This window comes from Suricata suricatta, chromosome 4, assembly GCF_006229205.1.
Source record: "Suricata suricatta isolate VVHF042 chromosome 4, meerkat_22Aug2017_6uvM2_HiC, whole genome shotgun sequence".
Taxonomy (NCBI): Eukaryota; Metazoa; Chordata; class Mammalia; order Carnivora; family Herpestidae; genus Suricata; species Suricata suricatta.
In genome coordinates, this window is record NC_043703.1 from 134,865,017 (window position 1) to 134,889,953 (window position 24,937).

General features: G+C 45.8%; 1 protein-coding gene and 1 long non-coding RNA gene across 6 annotated transcripts in view; one reads left to right on the forward strand and one right to left on the reverse strand.

The window, feature by feature from the left end:
• Window positions 1-436: 436 nt before the first annotated feature.
• GALM (galactose mutarotase) overlaps window positions 437-24,937 on the reverse strand; it is a 55,910-nt gene continuing 31,409 nt past the window's right edge. For 2 of the 5 annotated variants that reach the window (XM_029937914.1, XM_029937915.1), the window contains 3 exons: window positions 4,246-4,387; window positions 2,128-2,302; window positions 437-1,520 (listed from right to left, as the gene is read on the reverse strand). In XM_029937914.1, the coding sequence (XP_029793774.1) occupies window positions 1,443-1,520; window positions 2,128-2,302; window positions 4,246-4,387 (395 nt within the window). In that variant the 3' untranslated portion in view covers window positions 437-1,442. Of the gene's footprint in view, window positions 1,521-2,127; window positions 2,303-4,245; window positions 4,388-22,131; window positions 22,181-24,937 lie in introns of those variants that run through there. The other 3 variants (XM_029937916.1, XM_029937917.1, XM_029937918.1) reach the window with 3 other exon arrangements.
• On the forward strand, window positions 3,914-6,245 carry LOC115290142. The gene is made up of 2 exons (XR_003907984.1): window positions 3,914-4,053; window positions 6,109-6,245. It is a non-coding gene; the product is annotated as an uncharacterized LOC115290142 (long non-coding RNA).

Sequence of the window (24,937 nt, forward strand, 5' to 3'; positions counted from 1 at the left end):
ATTGGTTTGTTTGCCCATGTAGTAAACACCAGCAGTAAAGTTTGGTCTGTCATGATGCAACTCTACACCATCTGATTGTCACTATTCGTCTTGTCTCATCCAGAGAGACTGATCTCCCTGAGGAAATACACTACATCTTAGACATTACTTAAATTCCTTAAGACTCAGCAGAGAACTGTATACGTGGTAGGTATCCAGAAAGTCCATGCTGAAATGATCTTTAAAAAAAATCCATGGTTTTTTTGGTTTATTGTTGTTCCTCACAAAGTATGGGAAGCTCAGTAGGCAGCCAGTTAGGTGACTTTCTTCTAGAAGGTGTTGGGGCTCGTACCGGAAGAGCACAAAGGGATCCAGAACACACCCTATACATGGTCAATTTTCTGAAGGTCTGTGTCTGACAGATGTTAAAGATGAGCGAAGACACTGGGAGCCTCCCGAAGGTGCAAGTTCGGGTTTTATTTCAACTGATGACTAGTATATAACTGTGGAAGATACATATCTTTAAAAACCTAAACCAACCACCAACCCAAACCCATCGCTGATGATTCAATTGTTCAGGAAAGGGGAGCGCTCTAGGCCCAACTATGTAACAGCGTCTTGTGCCAGGTGCAATGTACAGTCCTCAGGGAAGGCCCTCTCCACACTAACAGCTGTCTCCAGGGGCTAGCTTGCTTCCATGCCATGGCTGAACTTGGGCTTCCTCTACCACAAGGGCAGAGATCAAAATGATAGCTTCTTCCTGGATATTTTGACCTGGCCCTGTAAGTCGTATCCTTAGAGACAGCTAAACTCAGACTAATGCTTCTCATAAGTATGAATCTGGAAAGAAAGGCTGGACCTAACAAAGGTCAGTGATCCTAGGAATACTTTGGCAGACTGAAATGGAAACAGAAGGGGACTTGAATGTGCACGACCTGATGTCAAGTCCTCACTAAAACAGGCTGTGCCTTTATGAGGGTCATTTACCCTCCCTAAGCCCCGGCTCCTTCACTCAATCATCTGCTGCCTTATCAATGTGACTGAAAACTCTGAAGTGCTGCACAGGGATGGGGTGGCTTGAGGCGGAGAGGAGGACAAAGAAACGGAATGAGAGTAGGATCAAAAAAAGGAAGGGTAAAGAGAAGAAAGCAGGGCAGAGAGACAGCCAACACAGCAAGGGGCTGTGTACCCCTTCCGGGTCAGGGTCCAGGCTTAGGCGAAGACAAGGTGGTTGGATCCTCTTAACCACACGGAGGATACAGCTGGTCATTAGACTGACCTGTAGCCAGTCACCGGGAAAGGAAATCACAATTCTGATTAATCACTGTGAAGCTACACTTTATATGATTTTGAGTCACAGGATCACTTGTGAAGCCTATAAATCCTCATCTCCTCTCTGGACAGGAGACAGGCTGTCCAAGGGGCTCTCAGCCTGGCCCTGGAGGTCATGTCTTTACACTTCCTTAAGCAACCGAAAACTTGAACCAAGTGGTGTGGTCGTACTCCTCACCAGGCCTCAGCAGCACAGAAGGGAAGTTGGGCTGTGAAGAGAAAAACAATGCAGGTTACACCTTGCCAGCCTGGGTCACGCCCTTAGCCATTCAGGATGGCTTCCGGCCTGGTCCCAGACCAGCTCTGGGAACCAGTTGCCAACGTAACTACTGTTTGTTACCGGTTTGCAATGAGCTAAAGAATTCGAGCCAGGATGAAAATCAGCTACATGGCTGAGCCCGTGTCGCTGAGGCAGCACTTCCCCGTGTGGATTTACATTCTGGGGCAAGCTGCAAGCGTCTTTTGAGCCCGTGCTCTGAGGAGCACTTCTCTAGGCAGTGGCTAGAAAAAGAAGTTACCAGTAAACAAATAGGAAGAGACGACAGGGCATCTTAAAAGTATGGTTACAGAAGATGCATACTATTGGCAAGGAGCAACATTAAACTGAGTAACTGCTTCAAAGGCACGAAATAGGAGATTAAAAAAATATGTAAATCCTACATTAGTAGCTTGGCTATGGGTTTCCTGTGCTTATTATGACTTAGAGAAGAGAACACACGTGGACTTTTGAGTCAGAGCTGACTTGAGTGTTGTGACCTCTGTCATACAGTGTGACCTTGGACGCAGCCCCATGGAGAGGCTGGCCTGTAGCTTTACCTGATTGACTGCATCAGGCCAGCTCTGGGTCTCGAGGCAGAAGCCAGAGTGCTTGGGATAAACTGCTCCACTTTTGCCCTTCAGTGTGCCATCCAGGAAGTTGCCCGTGTAAAGCTGGACCCCCGGCTGGGTGGTGTACACCTCCAGAACCCGCCCACTTCCAGCATGACAGACCCTGAGGATAAAGCAAATTACAAGGAGTATAGCGCTTGGAAAAGCCAGCAGGGACAGTGGGAGCTGCTGGGAAGCAGCCTTGAGACAGTAATCAGACCCAGTCACACAGCAGGGACAAGATACATGGAGACATAGATAAGAAGGGCATGATGGGAAATTCTCGCAGTCTCATGGGTGAGGCACCAGCAGGTGGTCCTGAGGATCCTCCAAAAGCAGCTTCTCACTGATCTTGGCATCTCTGAGGAAGGCTCGCCCCAGCCCGCTGTGTGTGTATGTATGCTGGGGGGCGGGGGCGGGTTGCAGGGGCACACTGGTTTGATTCTGGAGGGGCTGAGATTCTTGCTCAGGAAGAGCTGGCACTTTCCGCTTGGCCTGGCAAAGCCACCAGCTGTGTCTTTGGAAAGAGAAGAGATGCTTTTCTAAATTAAACTGTCGCCCTTCCCTGTGGCTAGAGCAAGCTGTGTTTTTGAGTCAGATTTCCCCCAAGAACAGATGTGCTGTTGGTTTTTGCTAGATTCACGGTTTCCTTTAAAAACAACAACAACAAAACAACAACAACAACAACAAAAACCCCAGGCCTCTATGGAGCTAAGAGTACCTACCCGGTCCCATACTTGGTGTTGAAGGGATGTGGATAAATAAAAGCCTCAGTCTTACCATCTTACCGAGAGGTAAAACATCCCAACAATGTATATAGTCAATCAAGAGGTTGAGGGGGGGTGCCTGGGTGGCTCAGTCGATTGCGCTTACGGCTTCGGCTCAGGTCATGATCTCACGGTTCATGGGTTCGAGACCCGCATCAGGCTCTGTGCTGACAGCTAGTTCAGAACCAGGAGCCTGTCTTCAGATTCTGTATTTCCGCCCCCCCCCCCGCCCCCCTCCCCACCTCTGACCCTCCCCTGCTCACGCTGTCTCTCTCTCTCTCTCTCAAAAATAAATAACATTAAAAAAAAAAAGAGGTTGAGGGAAAGATGTTCAGGAAGGGGAGGGCCCAGGACTTGAATAAGGGAGAGAAGGCAGGAGTCTCCACCAGGTGGGGGCAGTAGAAAGAGAAATGTGAGCACTGGGCAAGAGAATCGTGGACTCCTTCCGGAAGAACACAGGGACTGGGGCTCTGAGGGACAGAAAGCGTTTGAAGTTTCTATTAGAATCATTTTCTCTGCTTCATTAAAAAAGAAAAAAAAAATTTTTTTACTGTTTTTATTTATTTTAGAGAGAGAGAGAGAGACAGCATGAGCAGGGGAGGGTCAGAGAGGGAGGGAGACACAGAATCTGAAGACAGGCTCCAGGCTCTGAGCTGTCAGCACAGAGCCTGATGCGGGGCTCGAACCCACGAGCCGTGAGATCGTGACCTGAGCCGAAGTCGGACGCTTAACTGACTGAGCCACTCAGGCGCCCCCTCTGCTTCATTTAAAATCCACTTATCCTACAGACATTTTATTTGCTGATGCCAAGTCGGGGGTAAGACGCTCGGGCAGAGGTGGGGATGCAGAGGTGGCGTGAGGAGTCGGGAAGTTAGCGAGGAGGAGGGAGAGAGCTAGCGGGCACTCGAACGCCCGTCAGGCAAGACTCTGGTGGTGGGCGCCCCGGAGAAGGGCAGCCTCTGACGTTCCCTGCGTCACAAACCAGACGCCGGAAGTTCAAGGAAAGCAGAGGCGGCAGTCCAAAGGCATTAGCGCTCCTCACAAAAAGGGGGCCTTAGAGAACAGGCTCCGATGGGGAGAGAAGGCGCAGAGAGCGACAGGATGCCAGGTGGGAGCACGGGGATGACGGCGTGGCGGGGAGGGGAGCGCGTTCCCCGGCGCTGCTCTGCGGACCCGGACCCGGGGCTTTGGGAAGACGTGGCTCTGTGGGTCCCTGCGGCGTAGTCAGTGCATGGAGGTGGCCAGAGGAAGAGGTGACATCTCCTCCTCCCTACAGAGGCGGTCAGGGAAGAGAACCTACCGTGCACAAAAGTGCTTGTCTTTAGATCCCTTCAGGCAGAAATTGTGGTCAAAGCCCTGGATGCGGAAGTCCTGCAGGTGTTTGCCCAGCTCCACGGGCCTCCTCAAGTCGAAGGCAGTTCCTTGGACTGGAGCAACTTCTCCTGGTGGGAAGAGGCAGAGGAACGGGCAGCGGGCTGGAGGCTTCTGGTCATGCTCTCTTGAAAGAGGTCAGGGACTCTGTTTCCAAGCCTCACACCACGATCCAGTTTCGTTTCAGGACTTACTTAAAAAATGGTCTTTTATGTGAGCACGGTTGACACACAATATTGCATTCGTTTCAGGTGTTCAATGTAGTGATTCAACTTCTCAGTACAGGATGCTGTGCTCACCGTTGAGTACAGCTACCGTCTGTCATCATACAGAGCTGTTGCAATACCACTGACTATATTCCTTAGGCTGTTTCCCGTGCCTTATTCATTCTGTAGCCCAATCTAGTTTCTTTAAAGGTTTTCTTTTGTCCTAGAGCTATATCATGTATTTTAATTTTCTTTCTTTTTTTTTGAGAGAGAGAGACCGTTTGATCAGGAAAGGGTCAGAGAGAGAGGGAGACACAGAATCTAAAGCAGGCTCCAGGCTCTGAGCTGTCAGCACAGAGCTCAACGCGGGGTTCAAACCCACAAATGTGAGATCACGACCTCAGCCGAAGTGGACACTTAACTGACTGAGCCACCCAGGCGTCCCTGTGTCATGTATTTTAAAAGTGAATACAGAGGCTAGTTAACAACCCTTTTAGGGTTAGAATTACTTTTTCCTTTCATGTGGTCAGATGGAGAGGTTTTAGGAACTTGGTTTCTACACTAGTTTCAGGGGAGAGAGGTGGCATGCAAAGTGGGTCTGAAATCAGGAACTTGTACCTTACCTTAAAAGATTTAAACAAGTGAAAGGAGAACCGACTTTTAGCCATTCAAAGCATTTAGTTCTGCTTTTGTGTATTGCTAAATCTCCTACCTTTGGGTGAAAACGGGAATCCTTTTTGGTTTTTTTTGAATGTTTTTTATATTGACACAGAGGGGGTGGGGGAGGGGCAAAGAGAGCAGGGAGAGAGAATCCCAAGCAGGCTCCACACTGTCAATGAAGAGCCTGGCTTGGGGCTCGATCTCACGATTGTGAGATCACGACCTGAGCCAAAATCAAGAGTTGGTTGCCTAACCAACTGAACCACCCAGTCACCCGGAGGGCATCTTTTTCTTAAACCCAGAGCTGCCTTTCAGAAACATAATCCTCCTGGTACATGAAGTGGAGTCTGTAAGTTCACACAGAGCTGTGAGGATGTCTGGGGTCCAAAGCACCCGAGGGGGACACAGAGACCTGGTCGATGACACCCTAGCACCTGGTGTCCACTGTTAAACCAAGGGAGTTGGGAAGCACGCAAAAGAATCCTCTTACCTGAGTCAGTGTTAGGAAAAATTAAGTAGCATTCTTTTTTTTTTTAATTAAAAAAAATTTTTTTGTTTAATATAGTTTATTTTTGAGACAGAGCATGAGTTGGGGAGGGGCAGAGAGAGAGAGAGAGACACAGAATCTGAAACAGGCTCCAGGCTCTGAGCTGTCAGCACAGAGCCCAACACGGGGCTTGAACCCACAAACCATGAGATCATGGCCTGAGCTGAAGTCAGACGCTCAACCAACTGAGCCACCCAGGTACCTCAAGAAGCATTTTTATTGAAGACATCCCTGAAAACCAACTATTTCCTTTGCCTTGGTTCTACTTATATGAAAAAGAATTTTGGGATGGGTAATATTTGTACACATCACTTACTAATGTAAAAGGTACAAAATACTATGCGATGCCAAGAATCTCTCTCATCTTTGTTCCCCACAGATCTGGTTTTCTCCACCAGAAGCAATGGTCACGCTCACACCCTTTTGGAGATAAGACAAGGATATCCAGCGTGTAAATGCACACCCATGCACACACACAACAATATAGTCTGTTTCCACCTTGCTCTTTTCACTCAATTTGTCTTCAAGGTTGTTACTAAATATTTATTTATTTATTTATTTAAATGTTTCTTTATTATTGAGACAGAGAGAGACAGAGCATAAATGGGGGAGGTGCAGAGAGAGAGGGAAACACAGAATCCGAAGCAGGCTCCAGGCTCTGAGCTGTCAGCACAGAACCTGATGCGGGGCTCAAACCCACAAACCATGAGATCTGACCTGAGCCAAAGTTGAACACTTAACCAACTGAGCCACCCAGGCACCCCGGTTGTTACTAAATTTATTCCAGTGTATTTCATTAGATAATTCTATGTGCCGTTCATATTTCTATTTTTTCTATGATTACTTAAAATTTTTTTTCTGGTGTCATAATTGCAAATTTATATTTTTCTAGAAACTTATGTATCCCACCTCTATCACTTTCATTTATGTGTAGAGTCAAGGAAGACAGTAACTTATGATCCGGTCAATTTTCTCTCTTTGTGGCTATTTGCCTATGCTCATTTCTAACTTTGTGCATTGAATAGGTAGGCTGATGCTTTATCTGTTTTTGTGGGGGTTTTTTTCTTCCAACAAAGCAGGTCTTGGATTTATGTATTAGTACTATATTTTTCCTTCTCTTTTCAAAATCACAATTTCTGCTTTTAATTATATTTTTATTTTGTTCTCTTGGGTTTATTTTGTTCTTTAATGTTTTATATATTTTTGAGAGAGAGAGAGAGAACGCGTGCACGCATGAGCAGGGAAGGGGCAGAAAGAGAGGGAGACACAGAATCTGAAGCAGGCTCCAGGCTCTGAGCTGTCAGCACAGAGCCCAAGGTGGGGCTCAAACCCAAGAACCATGAGATCATGACCTGAGCTGAAGTTGGACACCTAACCAAATGAGCCACCTAAGCGCCCCTATTTTGTTATTCTTTTTCAAATATCTTGCATTAGATGCCTAGTTCATTTATTTTCACATTTTTTTGGATTAGTAAGAGTATTTAATGCTTCAATGTTGTTCTGAGCAATAGGCTTTATATCACATGTAGGAGTTTCCATTATATAAAATGATAACATCATATTCCCATTTATTATATATTCTGATATGTATTAAGTATATATTTCCATTCTATACAATTATGATATATTACTTATTTTCTAGATACTGCTAGTTTTGGGGTTTGACTTCTTTTTTGATCCAAGAATTATTAAGAGTTTAAACATTTCTAGGTCAAGCTTTGGCTGAATTACTCATATTTTGTGAAATTATCTGAGGTTTTCTTTATGGTCTCAGATATGGTGAACTTTTATTGTGAATTGCATCCTTTTTTTTTTTTAAAGTTTATTTATTTATTTTGAGAGAGAGTGAGAGAGAGAACAGAAGAGGGGCCGAGAGAGAGAGAGAGAGAGAGAGAGAGAGAGAGAGAGAGAATCCCAAGCAGGCTCTGTGCTGTCAGCACACAGTCCAGTGTGGAGCTCAATGTACGGCTCGTGTGAGATCAAGACCTGAGCCGAAATCAAGAGTCCGACGCTTAACTGATGCTTAACCGACTGAGCCACGAGGCGCCTTGTAAATTCTGTCCTTTATCATTACAAAGCGTCTTGCTTTCTGTCCTGGAATCAGCCTTTACTGATGTTAAGATTGAAACCTTCTGCTTTCATTTGGCTTTTATTTGCTTGGTTTGCTTTTGAAATCTCATGTTTTCAACCTTTTTGTATGACTTGGTTTATACACAGCCTTCTGTTGGGGTTTGATTTGTGATTCAATCTGAGAGACTTGTTTAATAGAGGCATTTTATGCCATTACTATGCCATATACATGTTCTAAGTATTCTTAGCCTGTGGTTACATTTTATGGGATGCTTTTTGTGTTTGTGAATTCTAGTTGTGTACTTTTTGAAATCTTTTTACTATATAGAGTGAATATATGTGTGTCTGATAAGTAAGACAGTCTGTAATTTTGTTGTAGTGGTAACATCTTTATATAAGTAACTTCAATCTAATATACTTAAGCTCTGTTTCTGACAATCTGCTAAGCATCTCTTTCCTCCCTTTCTCCTTTCTCTTTGCTATCTGACTCGGGTTTCTCCCTTTCCAATAAGAATCCAAATAAAGGCACTTTGTTTCCCAGTAGGTGGTGCTAGAGACACAATATAAAGAGCTTGCTTAAACCCAGATCCGTTTCCGGAGAATGAATAGTTGAATTTTTCGGTCCCTCAGGCCATAAGGCCAAATCCTGGATGCTAGTGACCCACCTGGGTGCTACTGTCTTGTGAAGTTTGGGTGACCAACCACCTCTCACACTGATATTTTTTAATTTTTAATTTTTTTAATGTTTATTTATTTTTGAAAGAGGAGAGTGTGCGCCAGCAGGGGAGGGGCACAGAGAGGAGACACAGAATCCAAAGCAGGCTCCAGGCTCTGAGCTGTCAGCACAGAGCCAACATGGGGCTTGAACCCATGAACTGTGAGATCATGACCTGAGCTGAAGTCAGATGCTCAACAAATGAGCCACGCAGGTGCCCCTCACACTGATTTTTAGAAAGGCAAAATGTTTCCTTATGAAAAACTTAGTCTGGGAAAAAGAAGCAGCTATTTTCATGAAGCTGTAGTTTTGCCAACTCATATTCTGAGTATTAATTTATGTTATGCTTTCTTCCCTAGCCCTATATGGTATTCACAGTATTTAGTTCCTTAAAGCCATAACTCAAAATCTAACCCTTATTCCCAATGTAATATTGCAGACGTCAGTCAAGATTACTTATTTCTCTTGACTTTAAGGTAAAAATAAAGTCATGGAATTTTCATGAAGGAGGGAGCCAGGTATATTTCAGGTCTGTTTACCTGATATTGAGCAATCTACAAATCAATGTTTGTGTTAACTTTTCTCTCTGTAAAATGAAGCTATTATTTGCTGCCTTACACATTACATGGAAATACTCAATTAATGATATGCTTGCATGGCATAATTTTGGGATGCATCTATAACACAAAGGAGAGGCTAGAGAGGGTGAGACTTCAAGAATGGCAGAGAAACCCTGGCTTAAAAATGAGAAACTTGGGATAATCCTTTTTTTTTTTTTTTTTTACTTAGTCATTTTATTTTTTTAACTTTTATTTTTTTAATATAGTTTATTGTCAAGTTGGTTTCCACACAACACCCAGTGCTCATCCCAACACGTGCCCTCCTCAATGCCCATCATGCACTTTCCCCTCTCCTCCGCTCCCCATCAACCCTCAGTTTGTTCTCAGTATTTAAGAGTCTCTTATGGTTTGCCTTGCCTCCCTCCCTTTCCATAACCATTTTTTTCCCCTTCCCTTTCCCCGTGGTCCTGTTAAGTTTCTCCTGATGCTCATATGAGTGAAAACATATGGTATCTGTCTTTCTCTGACTGGCTTATTTCACTTAGCATAACACCCTCGAATTCCACCCACGTTGCTACAAATGGCCAGATTTCATTCTTTCTCATTGCCATGTAGTATTCCATTGTGTACATAAACCACATCTGTTTGATCCATTTGTCAGTTGATGGGCATTTAGGCCCTTTCCATGATTTGGCTATTGTTGAAAGTGCTGCTATGAATACTGGGGTACATGTGCTCCTATGGTCCTGTATCCCTTGGATAAATCCCTAGCAGTGCTATTGCTGGGTCATAAGAGAGTTCTATCAATAGTTTGAGGAACCTCCACACTGTTTTCCAGAGCGGCTGCACCAGTTTATATTCCCACCAACAGTGTAGGAGGGTGCCTGTCTCTCCACACCCTCGCCAGCATCTATAGTCTCTTGATTTGTTCATTTTAGCCACTCTGACCGGCTTGAGGTGGTATCTCAGTGTGGTTTTGATTTGTATTTGAAACTTGGGATAATTCTAAAATGAGATTTTTGTTAAATGAGAAGAAAAAAAGAGAGAGGGTTCCCATCTTTTTCAGCCTCATGCCCTGATACATGGACCTCATGTATCTACTGATCAGGCATATGGAAAACTTGGAGTTTGTCCCCAAGATTCACTTTGTCTTTGGACCTGCAATGTCCTCTGTATCTTTTCTTCCACCACACCCTGGCAAAGTTGTTTAAGAATACTTACTCTCTTTCATGAAAAAACAATTTTTTTTACATTTATTTATTTTTGAGAGACAGGGAGAGACAGAGCGTGAACAGGGGAGGGGCAGAGAGAGAAAGAGACACAGAATCTGAAGCAGGCTCCAGACTCTGAGCTAGCGGTTAGAACACAGCCTGATATGGGGCTCGAACCCATGAACCATGAGATCATGACCTGAGCCGAAGCCAGATCCTCAACTGACTGAGCCACTCAGGTGCCCCAAGAATACTTACTCTCTAATGCCACTTCCTCTGTGAAGGATTGTAACCTCCACAGATAGAACTAATCTCCTTTTCTTTCTTTTTATCCCCTACCCCCCATCTCCTTTTCTACTTTGTTGCTATCACACTTTGAACATACTTTCTTTGAAGCATATGTTGCATTAAGACATAACCATAGGATTATAGTGAGCTCTGAGAGGGTATGTATTGTGTTTTTTATCTTTGTACCTTCTGAGCATGAAGTGAGCCTTTACTTGATTGAAAAACTGATGGATAAATGAAGTAGAGGCAGAAAAAACAGGGCCAACTGTGCACATTGTAGCACTCTGTGACAAAGTCAGAACAAAAGATCTAGAAAGGACCTTAGGAAATACCTTATCCAGTCCCCTCGCTTTGCAGATGATAAGACTGGGACCCAGACAGCTAAAGGGACTTGCCCAAGGTGACACATCTCCATAACGTCAGTCTCCAGGCCCCTCACCCCAGACCCAGAGTGACTTGGTAACAGCCCTTTCCACCCCCAACCCCTCAGGTGTTCTTGAGTTCTCAAAGAATTTGGAAAATCAATGTGCTGCTCTTCTAATTTTGGTCTATCTGAATATGTAACTTTGTTCTTGGTGCTAAGAATAGAAGACATCAAAATAGTGCTCTCAGCAACGCTGAGTGTACAGAAAATTGAAGCGGAAATGGAAAGGGTGCCCTCAGAGAGGATGTCACTTCACCAGACTTTGGTTTTGAAGCCACCAGAAAGCTGGGGTGTCAGCAGAGAGAAGCTGTTTTTGTAAGAGAATTTCTTCATGTTCCTGAAGGTTGGCCGAGTGTGCATTAAGGCCAGAGCAGCAGTGCCACAATTGCCTGGCAGACGGTGGGCTCTGACCCAGAGCTATGGGGTTACAGCTCTGGGGCAGACGGGCAGCCTGAAGTAGGTAGCATTTCTGCGTCCCCCTTTTGAGGAGAGCCTGACTGCAGGCACCAGTGCGGACCCACTTGGGGTTGCTGTCATGAATTTAGAGTGAGACCACTCCCTGAATGGTGGCAGCTACGGAGGGTGCGGTGGATGACATTAATTGGGGTTGGGTTTGTTAGAAGAATGGACAGAAGAGAGGGGGACGGTGAGGGAGTGGAGAGCATATGCAAAAGGGTGATTTGATGACAAGCCTCTGATTTAGGTGGGTGGGGAGCAAGCTCATGAGCGGGTTATGGGCAGTGAAAAGATGGTAGGATCAAGGGACTACAGGTTCGTGTGGCATCAAAGAATCGTTGGGGCTGAAACAGACACCTTAAATATGGATTATAGATGACTACAATAAGAGGTGATGATAAAATCAAGGGTATAACCCATTGAGCATGGGAGTGAGTAACTGAGATGGTTGGAGGACAAGATCATTGGCACAGGATGCCAAGAAGCTGAGAGATCAGAATATCATCAATCTGGATAATGAAATAATTAGGGACTATAACAAGAGTGTGTTGAAGTGACAGTGAGCCAGGAATGAGGTGATGTCTGTAGATGACCTCAGATGTGTCACTCTGGCAACCACAGCTGCCTCAGCCTTGCAAGAAGACACTGTAGAGCTCATAATTGGAAACAGGACTCTCTAACGTTCCAGATCTCCATCACAAGGTGTTAAATCTTTCTCTCCCTATTGGCATTCCTGATAGAATTATAATTACCTACCTTCTGGCAGCAAAGGAAAAACACACGGCCTTCATGAACTCCATCTGCCTGGATTCATATCTCTTATATCACATAAGGGGTTCTTATACATATTCTATTAGATAGACTTTGGCCTTTTCCCCATGAGTGCTTGTGGCAGGTTGCCCTTTTCAGAGATGGCCACACCAGTATGCATCCCATTCCACAGGCTCTACTTACAATGATGACATTCCATCATTGAGAGATGAAGTCTTTGTCCCCTCCCTTAAACCGAGAAGGACCTTTTGTAAATGCTGCAACCAACAGAATATGGCACAAGTGATACGATGTGATTTCTGAGGTCAGGTCATAAATACAAAAGTGATTTTGGCTTGGCCCTTGCTCTCTCAGGATCCTTGCCCTTGGAAGTCAGCCGCCATGTTGTAAGGAAGCTCAAGTCACATTGAAAGGCCATCTGTGGGGGTTGTTCTGGCTGATAGCCCCAGCTAGGCCCCTGAGGCAGTAGCCAGTATCAGCTGTCAGAGGTGGGAGTGAATGAGCCCCAGACATCACATCCAGAGACGAGATATGGCCTATCTAAATTCCTGATCACAGACACAATGAAAGATTATGTACGAAGTGTAGAGTGATTTATTATGTAACAATAGACAACTAGCATACTGCCTTAGGATGTTTTTACCTCTTGGCACTTAACTAGTCTTGACAGGAGGTTAATGAAGCCCCCCCTCCTTTTTTTACATAGTCATAAGTGTCTTTAGTTGGTTCTTCCTTAACACTAATCCCTGTGAGGGCACTTGGATGGCTCATTTGGTTAAGCATCTGATTCTCAATTTCAGCTCAGGGCATGATCTCACGGTTCATGGGTTCGAGCCCACATATGCTATCAGCAGAGAGCCTGCTTGGGATTCTCTCTCTGCCTCTCTCTCTGCTCCTCCCCTGCTCGTGCACGCTCTCTCTCTCTCTCTCTCCCAAAATAAATAAACATTTAAAAAAAACCCCACTAATCCTTACAATTGCTTTTGGGTGGGGAAAAAACAAATACAAAGTTGTTAGTTTATGCATTTTTGAACATCTGTTATGTACCAGGCATGAACTTGATCTCAGGGAGCCTAGAATCTGGTGAAGCAGACAATGAAGAAATTGACACTGACAGAAGAGTATGACAAGTGTGATGAGAGTGACATTCAATGGGCGCTGGCAGAGCAGCGAGAAGCAGACCCTGGTGTAGCTAGGAGGGGTCTGGAAAGGTTTTCCAAAGGTGGTCCTAATCTTGAAGGACAAGTCGGGACTGGCCCACTGGACAAGGTGCAGGGCAGAACAAGCATAGGAATAAGTTCTCTCACCTGTGAAGGTGTGTCTAGAGTGCAGGCCAGATGCATTTACGTTACATACATGCTGTAGGCTCCCAGCTCTGACTTAAGAAACAGAGTATAGAAGGTGACTTAGTCCTTCGAACTCCTGATCGGACACTGAGTCCTGTGAAATGGTTTTCTGTAACATCTAGGCATGAACACTCTCTCAATGTCTGACTGAGGAAATTCACCTGGGGTGAATTTTAATTCAGTGTTTTCAATTTCAAATCATCACAAATAGCTCTCTTCTTTGCCTGGTGGCCCTAGTGCCCGACTGAGAAGCTGGACAGATGGTCACTGTAAGAGTCACGGAATCTCCACGTTCATTCATTTTTGGCCCCTTCCCGGCAGGTCCCCTTCCCCTCTCATCTTCACACCACCCAGTAACGCAAGGGGAGCAATAAAATCATGGTCCCACCAGATGGGCCTCAGCAAAGTCTTATTTATAATAACAATTCGAAATTATTTTGAGAAAAGAGAAAAAAAAGAAAAAAATCTGGCATAGGCTTCCTAGAAAACTTTGGGTGGGGGGGATTTTTTCCAATAATTTTTTTCTTCCTTAAACAAGAGATATTAAAAAAGAAATATTTAAGAAAGGAAATATATTATTTGAATTTTTTTCTATTATTTGTTCTCTATTTTGACTTACAAATCTAGGATTTGTATCCATCTTAGGATTTAGACAGACTTACTAACTGACCTTGGGTAAGTTTCTATGCCTCTGTAAGATTCAATTTCTTTTTATATAAAATGGAGCTAATAGTGGTATATACCTAAGACACATATTTGAGGTTTAATTGAGAGAATGATATGAAGGAAGTCCTATCTCTAGGGCAGTACCTGGCACATGGTGCTCCCTCTGTTACTCTCTCTCTCTCCCCAGAAATAGAGAACAGAGAGAACAATTATTCATTATAGCATAAATCATTGATGCAAAAGGAAGGTGCATTTCTGCCTCAAGGGACATTGCAATTTTCATTAAAAAAGGATTCAGGGGGGCGCCTGGGTGGCTCAGTCAGTTAAGCATCCGGCTTTGGCTCAGGTCACGATCTCACGGTTCGTGGGTTCGAGCCCCGTGTCAGGCTCTGTGCTGACAGCTAGCTCAGAGCCTGGAGCCTGCTTCAGATTCTGTGTCTCCCTCTCTCTCTGACCCTCCCCTGCTCATGCTGTGTCTCTCTGTCTCTCAAGAAAAAAAAAAACATTAAAAAAAAGGATTAAAAAAAAGGATTCAGGGTTTAGGGGTTTAGTTTTGATGTTGGAAGCTTCCTCTCTCAGTGATTTTTAATCTAGAACTATAGTCTTAAAACTGGTTTCTGAGTCATGCACTCCTTTGAGAATATTGTAAAAGTTATGGGCGTTCTCTCCAGGAAAATACATACATATATAACGAACGTTCTCAGATCCTCAGTCATGCAGGACTGGTTAAGAATCCCCGCTACACAGGCTGGTGAATTTGTTCTGCATAGACCCTGCTCATCACCAAGCATGGAACCCTCTCATTGCCTGATACTGAAATGCACATTTGGAACATTGCAGTCACATAACGTCAGGTTTGGGTCAAGAAATGTATTCTGGGAGTCTGCTGGCAGACTCCTCCTATAGCAATGTGGCGAGGGCTTGCATAATACATGGGGGCCGCTTTCTGGACTATTTATGATTCCTCCATATTCTTGCAGGAAGCGCAGTAAACTAACATGTGAAATACGCTGGAGCTTGTCTTAATCTGAGCAAATCAATAGCTCTCAGAAAGTGCAGGAAAGTGATACATCAGAGAAAGTGGAAATAGCCCCTAATGACAGCTCAGAAAATGGGGCTAGTTAGGCAAGTGCGTCGCCCTGGGTTATAGTGGATATCAGGAGTCATGATCACCAATTACTGTTATCAGCCTCCCAGGGGCATCTTGCTCACTGCCTGGCAGTCAAACTCAATAGATGTCAGAATGGATTTTAAGAGTTAGGCAGCCTGGATTTAAATTCTTTGCTATAAAAATTTGTGGAGATTGCTTAGCTTCTCTGAACCTTGCTTTCCTCATCTGTAAAATGGGGATAAGAAGCGTATCTACCTCATGGAATTTGATTCTGATAATTAAACAAGATAAGGCATGTAAAGTGCTCTGCATCCTACCAGTCTGCAGGAAGTTCTCAGTAACATAGCTGTTTTTGTGGACAGTGGCCGGGGATGATAACTACATAGACTCTGGGGTTAGGGAAACTTGGCTCCAAACCCTGAATCCACCAATAACTTACCTGCTTAACTGTGTGCAGGTTAACTAACCTCTCAAAATGCCTGTTTCCTCAACCGAGGCATAACTGAAGCATTACACACCTATTTCAAAGGGCAGTTAAATGAGCTACTGCCTTTACGTGCTTAGCTCAGTGGCCGGTATAGATTAGACACTCAGAAATGGGGACGATGGTGATGATAATGATAATGGTAATAATAGTGGTTAATGCTTACGGAGCTCCTATACTATGTTCTACACATTTTACATGTATTACTGCATTTAATCTTCACAACCAATGAGGGAGGTCCAATTAACTTTATACATGAAGTCTGCAGAGATTGAATAAATTGCCCAATTTCTCAGAGCTGGATTTAATCCTAAGCAGTCAGGGTTTGGGTTTATGCCTTTAAACTACTTTGTTTTCCTGATTATAATGTGTCAAAATCAGTCTGTCTAATTGATTATTTGTTTATTTTATTTAAAAAAATTTTTTTAATGTTTATTTATTTTTGAGAGAGAGAGAGAGCACAAGCAGGGGAGGGGCAGAGAGAGAAAGAGACACAGAATCTGAAGCAGGCTCCAGGCTCTGAGCTGTCAGCACAGAGCCCGACACAGGGCTCAAACCCACAGATCGTGAGATCATGACCTGAGCCGAAGTCAGACGCTTAACTGACTAAGCCACCCCGGGCACCCCTTGTTTGTTTATTTTTAAGAGCTATTTATTCATTTAGGTAATCTCTACACCCAATGTGGGGCTTGACTCATGACCCTGAGATCAAGAGTTGCATGCTCTACTGACTGAGCCAGCCAGGTGCCCTAAAATTGGCCCTTTGGAACAGCACTTATGTGTTCAATGTCACACCAAGGACTCACTTCACTAAGGTCAGAGGCTTTTTCTATTTCCAGCGGAAGCTCCCTCACCTGTGCCCATCACTTGTTGCGGGATCCAGGGGCACCCCCTGCCCAAGAGCAGGTGCCTGGCTGGGGCTGGGTGTTGATCCATGAGAACTAAGGCTACCTTTCCCAAACCCTCCTGGGCCCCCTGGGCTTTGTCCACCAATGGTCCCTAACTCCTCTAGCAGGAGGACAGCCCATCTGCCTGACCACACAGACAGTGTTCGGGGTTTGCTTGATGATTTCAAAAGGGGAACATGTTGGGGCGGAAGAATTTTCCTGCATGTTGTTTCGCTGCTTCACAGTAGCTCTGGCAGGCCCCAGTGACAGCGGCGTGGTTAGGGAGCCCAGGCTCATGGTAGACCCATGGCTTCCTGCTGTCCTCCAAGAGCCATGAGGATCCCACTGACCATCATGGTTCACAGGAAGCCAAGGAGAGCACCAGGGACAGGTGGCTGGCATCCTGACACCAAAAAGGGTGGCATCCAGAGATAGTCAAGTTGCACTAATGGCCCAGGGTCAGAGAATAGAACCGGTAGAGAAGAAAGAAATCAGTCCAGCCCTTCTGGTCAATTGGCACAGTGGCAGCACCTAGAAACGTGGGGGATCTAGCCCCTGTGATCTCCATCAGTGTTCCCCTCTCTTGCAGATCATTCCAAGTAAACCTCCAATTTAAGTTTCAAGGCACGCCCCCAGTCTCCCTTCTAATGAGACCGGTGCCCCACGCTCCCCCTGCGCAGAAAGTCTGACCACCATGACTACTGAGCCTCCTGTGGTTTTACTCAGGACATAGAAGGCCTGTGTCAGTACTAGTGCAGTCAGAAGGAAGGGAGCCTTGAAATGCAGGGCCAGCCTCCTAGGTCTCATTATCTGCAGGATGTGGTCGTTATCCTCTCTGGGATATATATTCCGCACACCCTGCATTTGATGGGGTCTGTGCATCTGGCCCTGCCTGGAGGGTTAGTTTCACAAAAGATTAACTTAGGAGGTGCTCTGCGTTCTGGGAAGAATTCTGGAATGGAGACCTGGAAGGCAAGATGAATCATGCTCACTAGGAGCCAAATACAGATATATTCAAACACAAATCATTCCCAGGCTACCCCCTAGGGTTACAAGGCTGCTGGCTGGGGGAGCTTGGAAGATGGAGCACCGAGACTTCAGGGAGCAGAATGTGTAGGGAGTTGTCACGTGGTCTCTGATTTGTGGATGGTCTAGATGAAGATATAGGAGGTATTCTTCTCAAATTAGGACAGACAACATGAAGCTAGGAGGCAGAGCCACCTGGGATAACAGAACCAGGAATCCAAAGTAGGGGTAAAGCACTGATAACAAGATGATCTTTATGAATAACAGCAATAGATAGGGTTCTGCACTTGTGTCCCAAAATCCCAAAAGCCACCCGCCCGCCCCCAATAAAAGGACACTGCCCAGCTTTACCTTGCAACTCTAATCCTGGGCACAAAACATAGTCTTCTGAGGTTCCATGCCCTTACTTGTAAATCTGGGACAATATAACCTCTATCCCATGAAGTTGTCATGTCAACAATTACTGTGGGCAGGGTGCCTGGGTGGCTCAGTCATTCAGCATCTGACTTCGTCTCAGGTCATGATCTCACAATTCATGAGTTCAAGTCCCACATCGAGTGAGCATAAGCCCCCCCATCAGGTGAGTTGGAGCCCTGCTTTGGGCAAAACATGAGCCTCACTTCCCTCTCTCTCTCTCTCTGCCCCTTGCTCACTTGCACCCTGTCTCTCTAACACACACACACACACACACAGACACACACACACACACACACACACCAGTCATTGGGCAAAGGGCAAAGCCCTTAGCACAGGGATGATGATACTCGTGATGGTGGTAAGTACCAATGACATGACTCTTCATTAAGTGCTCCACACCTCGGCACTCTGGTTCCAGAGCATGTGTTTGTTCTTAGCTATCATATTATACTAACTCATAAATGTTAGGTCTAATTACTACAATTATTACTGACTAGGGAGATGTAGCTGAGCCACAGTGTGTATGCAAATAACTTTAAGGATGCAGTTGGCAATAAGTTGAACAGGAGTCACATAAAGAGTGTAATGAGGTGGTGACAGTTTTTGGTTGCTTTTTGCACTGTGGGCATCACAGGTGGAAGCAGAGTCAGAGGAGAAGGACCAGAATGGCCAACTCATGGCATAAAAAGAACAGCTCTGCCTGAAGAAATGACTTGGGGGCAACATGACAGCTACCTTCTAAGGCCTTCAGTCTGACCTGTAGGGACCCAAGAAGTAAGCAAAGTGGGGTCAGATCTAGGTAGATGGATCGCAGCTCACTTTCAGGGAGGCCTTTCTGATGTGCTGGCTGACGCAGGACGGACAGTGAACACCCTGACCTGGAGGCACCTGAGTGCCCACGGGGACCACAGTCTGGGATCCAACTACTGGCCAGAAGGTCTTTACCAACGGTGACCTTCCGAGGCTGTAGGCCCACGGGCCTGTGTGAGCACCACAAGGAAGCCGGTTGTTCCTCTTAGGAACACACTGTGGTATGTGGTTATTTCCCTCCTCTCTTCTAAATCAAACTGCTAGCTTGTCTCTTCTAAGGATGCCATTGGCCGAGAGCAGCTCTTTGCAGGCTCCGCACTGTCAGCGCAGAGCCCGATGCAGGCCTCGATTCCACAAGTAGCGAGAGCATGACCTGAGTGCAAACCAAGAGTCGGACGCTTAAATGACTGAGCTACCCAGGCCCCGATAGAGCCTTTGAAATAGCTACAGAAAGTGTGGACCCAGGACCAGCACCTAGGGCCTGTTAGAAATTAGACCCAGAGGCTCTACCTCAGACCAACTGAGTCAGAATCTGCGTGTCGACAAGCTTCCCAGGTGATATATGTGTGCATTAAAGGCGAAAGGCACTGATGTGGAGACCATCTAAGGGAGACCCAGGCTCAGATGTGCTTACATTCATCTCAGTTTAAAAAAAAAACCAAAAAGGGTGGAGAGGAACGCAGGGGGCCATGGGAAGAGCACCATGACGCAGGAGCCTGGTCTCCATGGGGACGGCCCAGCTGTGCTTCCAGCCCAGCTGCTCCAATTATGTCTGTTTCTTTATCTGGTCGGCTTCAGAACAGTCACTCAGATTTGCATAAGGAAGCCGCCGGTAATGGGGCTCGTGGGCACAGGTACTCATCTGACACCTAATTAAGCCATCTTAGTATATCATCTCTAGAATGCCTGTTATTATTTTAAGAAACAACCTAAAGAGAATGATAATTAAAAGTAACATCCTGGGTAGGAATTTTGTCTTCATTCCAGTGGTTGGCAAGTAAAGCACCCTGGGATTTTTTTTTTTGAGGTAACATTTCTATAAATTTTCATAGATCACACAACCTCAAAGCTTGTCTCTGCTGCAGTTTCCTCCCGTTCCTCTGCCAATGCCTTGGGTTTGTGGCTTTATTCTACTGCTGTTTCTTTTTTTCTTCTTTTTTTTCACTGAGCATTTTCTGATTTTACTTGAACTTGCAGTGGGGGAGGGGGGAGGGTGTATTGCTTCTGGATATTACATGTCATCTGAAGCATAAAATGCTAAACCCAGTTTCATGTTGTTCTCAGGTGAGAAGGCAATTTTACACTTCACAGTTGGGCCCACACGACGCATTTTCATGCAGAGAATTTTTCCATCCTAGACTCCTATCAAGGTGGCGCCCAGGGATTTGCTGCCAGTGGAAAGTTTGCCCACTGTCTCTCAGCAGGCTTCCTGCATGGGCATTCCTGATAGATCTATTCTCCCAGAGGGCCGCTATCTATCTTTCCCCGGTCTTCAGGTTCCCCTAACACAGCATCCATCAGGTCCCTACGTCCTTTGCTACCTGCCAGGGACCGGTATCTATGACTTGAGCCACTTTGGATAGTAACACTCTTCCTGACCAGCCACACACCCTATCCTCCTGTCCTTCGTACCAGACAAAATCCCACCTTTGGACCATCCCACAATCCACCTTCTCTGCTCCAGACATGAAGCCCCTGAGAAAATCTGGAGAAAACTTCCAGGAGCACCCCCTGAGGCCACCACAGATTCCTGATGGCAATCCTTACCTGGCACCCTTTGACAAACATTTCACTTGCCCTCAGTTGGCTCCTTTGCCCCTAAAACCCCTCTTCCTTGACCCTGCATCCCCACCTCGTGGAAGCATCCTGTCTTCTTCCTTTCACAGATTTCCAAAAGCGTATTCAACACCAGTGGCTCCCATGAGCTCAGTAGGTAGCTTACACAGATTGCCAGGCCCCACATTAAAGCAAATGAACCAGAATCTCAGAGGCGGGGCCTGAGATTTTATATTCAAGAACGTTGTCTTCCCTGGGAACTACTCATTGGCCTATCCTCCCTAACTTTCTTTCCTCATTTTCTTTTTTTCTTTTTTTTTTATTAAAATTTTTAAAAATGTTTTATTTATTTTTGATACAGAGAGAGACAGAGCATGAGAGGGGGAGGGGCAGAAAGAGAAGGAGACACAGAACCGGAAGCAGGCTCCAGGCTCTGAGCTAGCTGTCAGCACAGAGCCTGACGCGGGGCTCGAACCCACAAACGTGAGATCTGACCTGAGCCGAAGTCAGAGGCTTAACTGACTGAGCCACCCAGGCGCCCCTCTTTTTTTCTTTTTTTAATGTTTATTTCTGAGAGACAGAGAGAATATGAGCAGGGAAGCGGGGGAGAGAGAGAGAGAGAGAAATAGGATCTGAAGCAGGCTCCAGGCTCTGAGCTAGCTGTCAGCACAGAGCCCGACGCGGGGCTCGAACTCACAAACTGTGAGATCATGACCTGAGCTGAAGCCGGACGCTCAACCAACTGAGTTACCCAGGCGCCCCTCCTTCCTCATTTTCAGTGGCTTCTCACCGTCATAGCCTGGCTCCCATGCTCACCGCTCCGTGAAATGAGGTCAGTGGGAGCAGTCACCATAGCTCGTATACTCTTCCCAGGTATCCCCAGAGAGAACCCTCTGGAGTACTTATGTTCTTGGTCACTCCAAGACTTCCGGTCACCTTTTCTCTTCCTTTGCCTTCTACCTCTGACCGTCTTCCTCAGCGCCTTCCGTGTACGCTTTTTTTGCACCTTAAACACTGGTGGTGCTTTCACAAGTGTATCTCCCCCTCCTTGTTGCTAGATCCTCACAGACACTTAGAAACTTCTTGCAGTTCAAAGTGATCTTGAGAAAGCCTCCTCCCACCCTTGTCTCTGTGCTCCCTTAGCACAGAGACACTACCTCTTTCAATGTCCTGACTACCTTAGATTCTTCACTCCCTGTGAGCTTCTCGAGGGCAGAGACAGCGTTCAATCAGCTTTCCATGGCCAGTGCCTCAGGAAGCATGTAGCAATCAGTAGGTGCTCTATTAATGTTAGCTGAACTGAATACAAGTCTGCTCCGAGTACTCGTGTGAATCAGCCTCGGGCCCATAGTGCGAAGCGCAAAGTTACCTCTCAGCCTCTTCTGAACAGGGTCACCTTGAAGGTGCGAATTAGAGCCAGCTCCTGTCTAGACCTGGGGTGGGGAGGGGTAGGTGTTACACAGTGGTTCTCCAAAGGCGGTAGTCAGAGCTCTAGCAAGTCACATCTCTTCTGGCAAATTTACTTGTTGTTAGCCTCAGTGTTCACAGGAATGACATCATGCCTGGCCAAGTGCTAATTTCTGAGCTTTCTTCCTGCCAAATTTCCACCATGCTGGCTCATGCTTGCCAATCTCATAGCAGTGATGTGTCTTCTAGCAGAGAACACAATATTGCTTTGGGAGATAATCTGGAGCCTCATAAAACTGTTCTTGGGGCCCTGTTATAGGGAAGGATTCAGTAATGCACCCGGTTGGAGAGTGTTATTGCTACCAGGAGAGGTCCTTAGAGTTTCTGTAGAGAACTTCCTTGAATACTGTCTAGGAGGGACCTGTCCCTGAAACATCTCTAGCATCACCAACTCTCCATAAGTTCCAATATCATGTTTCAGGTGTTTAGTCTTATTCACCCTTTCTCGAACACCACTAGCCTTATTTCTTTGAGCACAGGACCTGTACTACATTCATGGCTGTAGGTTCTCCACGCAAGCAGGGCATATCTGTTTTGTTCAAAATTGCTTCCCCGGGGCTGGCATAGTACCTGGCATCTAGCAGGTACTTGGTATCAGCTGGTGATGGAAGAATGGAAAAAGAATAAACTTGGGGAGCAGACTCGCAGCTGGAGGTGCTCGTCTCCAGAACTGCAGAGCTGACGGTGACACCCAGGACACCACGCTCTGGTGTGCCACTTACAGCGAGGCCCAGCGTGCTTGCCTGCTCCTACCCTCCACCGACTGATGGCCAGGCCTGGAGCTCTGACTGCTCCAAGGGCTGGTGGATACTGAGAGGCAAGTTCATTCATCAGATCAGGCAGGAACAGGAAAGCTGACCATTCAACCCTGACCCCTGGCTGCTGGTGCTCCTCCAGATGGAAACTTGGGGAAGTTTCTTTCCTTCTGGGTGTGCCATCTTCTTCCTCTAGCTAATCTAACTTCCTTCCAAAACTATAATGGTGATGAATTAGCAAAAAAAAAAAATAAAAAAAAAATAAAAAAATTAAAGCTACCCTGAAGATTATAAAAAGAAAAACACACTACTTCTCATCTCTAAAACAATGGCTTAAGAGAGGAAACAAAACCAGACCTTCTGTGGACTGAGATGATGTGATCAATCCATACAGGGTTTTACACAGAATTTCAGGGGCCCATGAATCCCTGAAGATCTCTCACTTTCCCAGACATACACGTATGGACCCTGGTTATGAATATCTAGGTTAGAGGTCCCACAGGGTCTTTGACTCAGTGTTAGAAATTGAAAGGACCTCAGAGTTCAAGTGATGAGAGTTGGCAGATGAGGTTATGAGGCCCCAAGAGTTTCCCTGGCTGACTCAGAGTGCAGGACTGGTGGGCGGCAGAACAGATGCCTGTACCTGGGCTCTGAGTCCTGGTCCCCCCGCAGTGCTGTGTTAATATGCTCTGTGGAAAACAAATGTCAAGAAGGGAGAAGAACAGAGAGACTGAGTATAGGGAAAGGAAGGAATATCTGTTTCTAGAATGTACAGATTGGCTATTACTGGGTTTCCTTTTTGTGTTTAGTATAGTTTTCTTGCTTTGAGCCAAAGAGACCAAGCCTGAAGCTCCCTTCAAGCCCCCTACTTTAGACCTGTAACTGAATCCTGATAGGTCATCTCTGGCAGCCTGGTGAAGGGGAAGATTAAGAGCCGTGAGCTCTGGGCACATGGTGAGCTCTACAGTGTCTGTTGTTGCAAAACCCCTGCAATAACAAAGAACCTATTATTTCCAGGAAATGGGGAAATGATTTCTAAGGAGAAAAGTATAGCCTTGAGGAAAGAATAGGGGTTTATGCAGCAGAGAAGGGGGAGGTGAGTGGTCCCTGTGGGTGGGTGGGGGGTATGAGTGAGGCATGCTGGGAGACGGGTCTGGGAGGCAGCTAGTGTGTGGCCGGGAGCCACCTGACAGGTTTTTAAGCTGTGGAGTATCAAAGTAAGATTTGCATTTTAGAAAGATAACTTTAGTAACCAGATGGGGGATAGATCTAAAGAGATCCCCTCCCTCCTGTAAGAGAGCTATTTTCCAGGTCATTTGTTTAGTCATCGATCCCAATTTGTGAAACTCAAAAGCCAGGCACTGCTCTAGACAAGAAAAGTCAGCTTAGCCAGGATAGTGACAATGAAAATAGAACCATATCATCAACAATACACATTGAGGAGACAGATTCCAGAAATACTTAGAGGAGTTAAAAATCAGCAGGACCAGGGTGCCTGGGTGGCTCAGCAGGTTAAGCGTCCAGCTTCGGCTCAGGTCATAATCTCATGGTTCGTGGGTTCAAGCCCTGTGTCGGGCTCTGTGCTGACAGCTAGCTCAGAGCCTGGAGGCTTCTTTCAGATTCTCTATCTCCCTCTCTTTCTGACCCTCCACTGCTCGCGCTGTCTCTCCCCATCTCTCAAAAATAAATATTAAAAACATTTAAAAAAACCCCAGCAGGCCCTGAGGACTAATGATATTGGGGGGTGGGGCAGGGGGAGACTGAAAAGGAAAGAGGAAGCATATGATGGGTGGTTGAAAGCATACTTTGGATTTCTAGGGGAGTGAATATTCTGTGTGCTACCATAACGATGGAGAGATGTCATCATATGTTTGTTTAAGGGTGAACCCCACTCTTGGGGTTCAAGTTCAAACTATGAACTTTGGATGATGATGATAATGTGTCAAGCTAGGGAGGATCATCCATCAT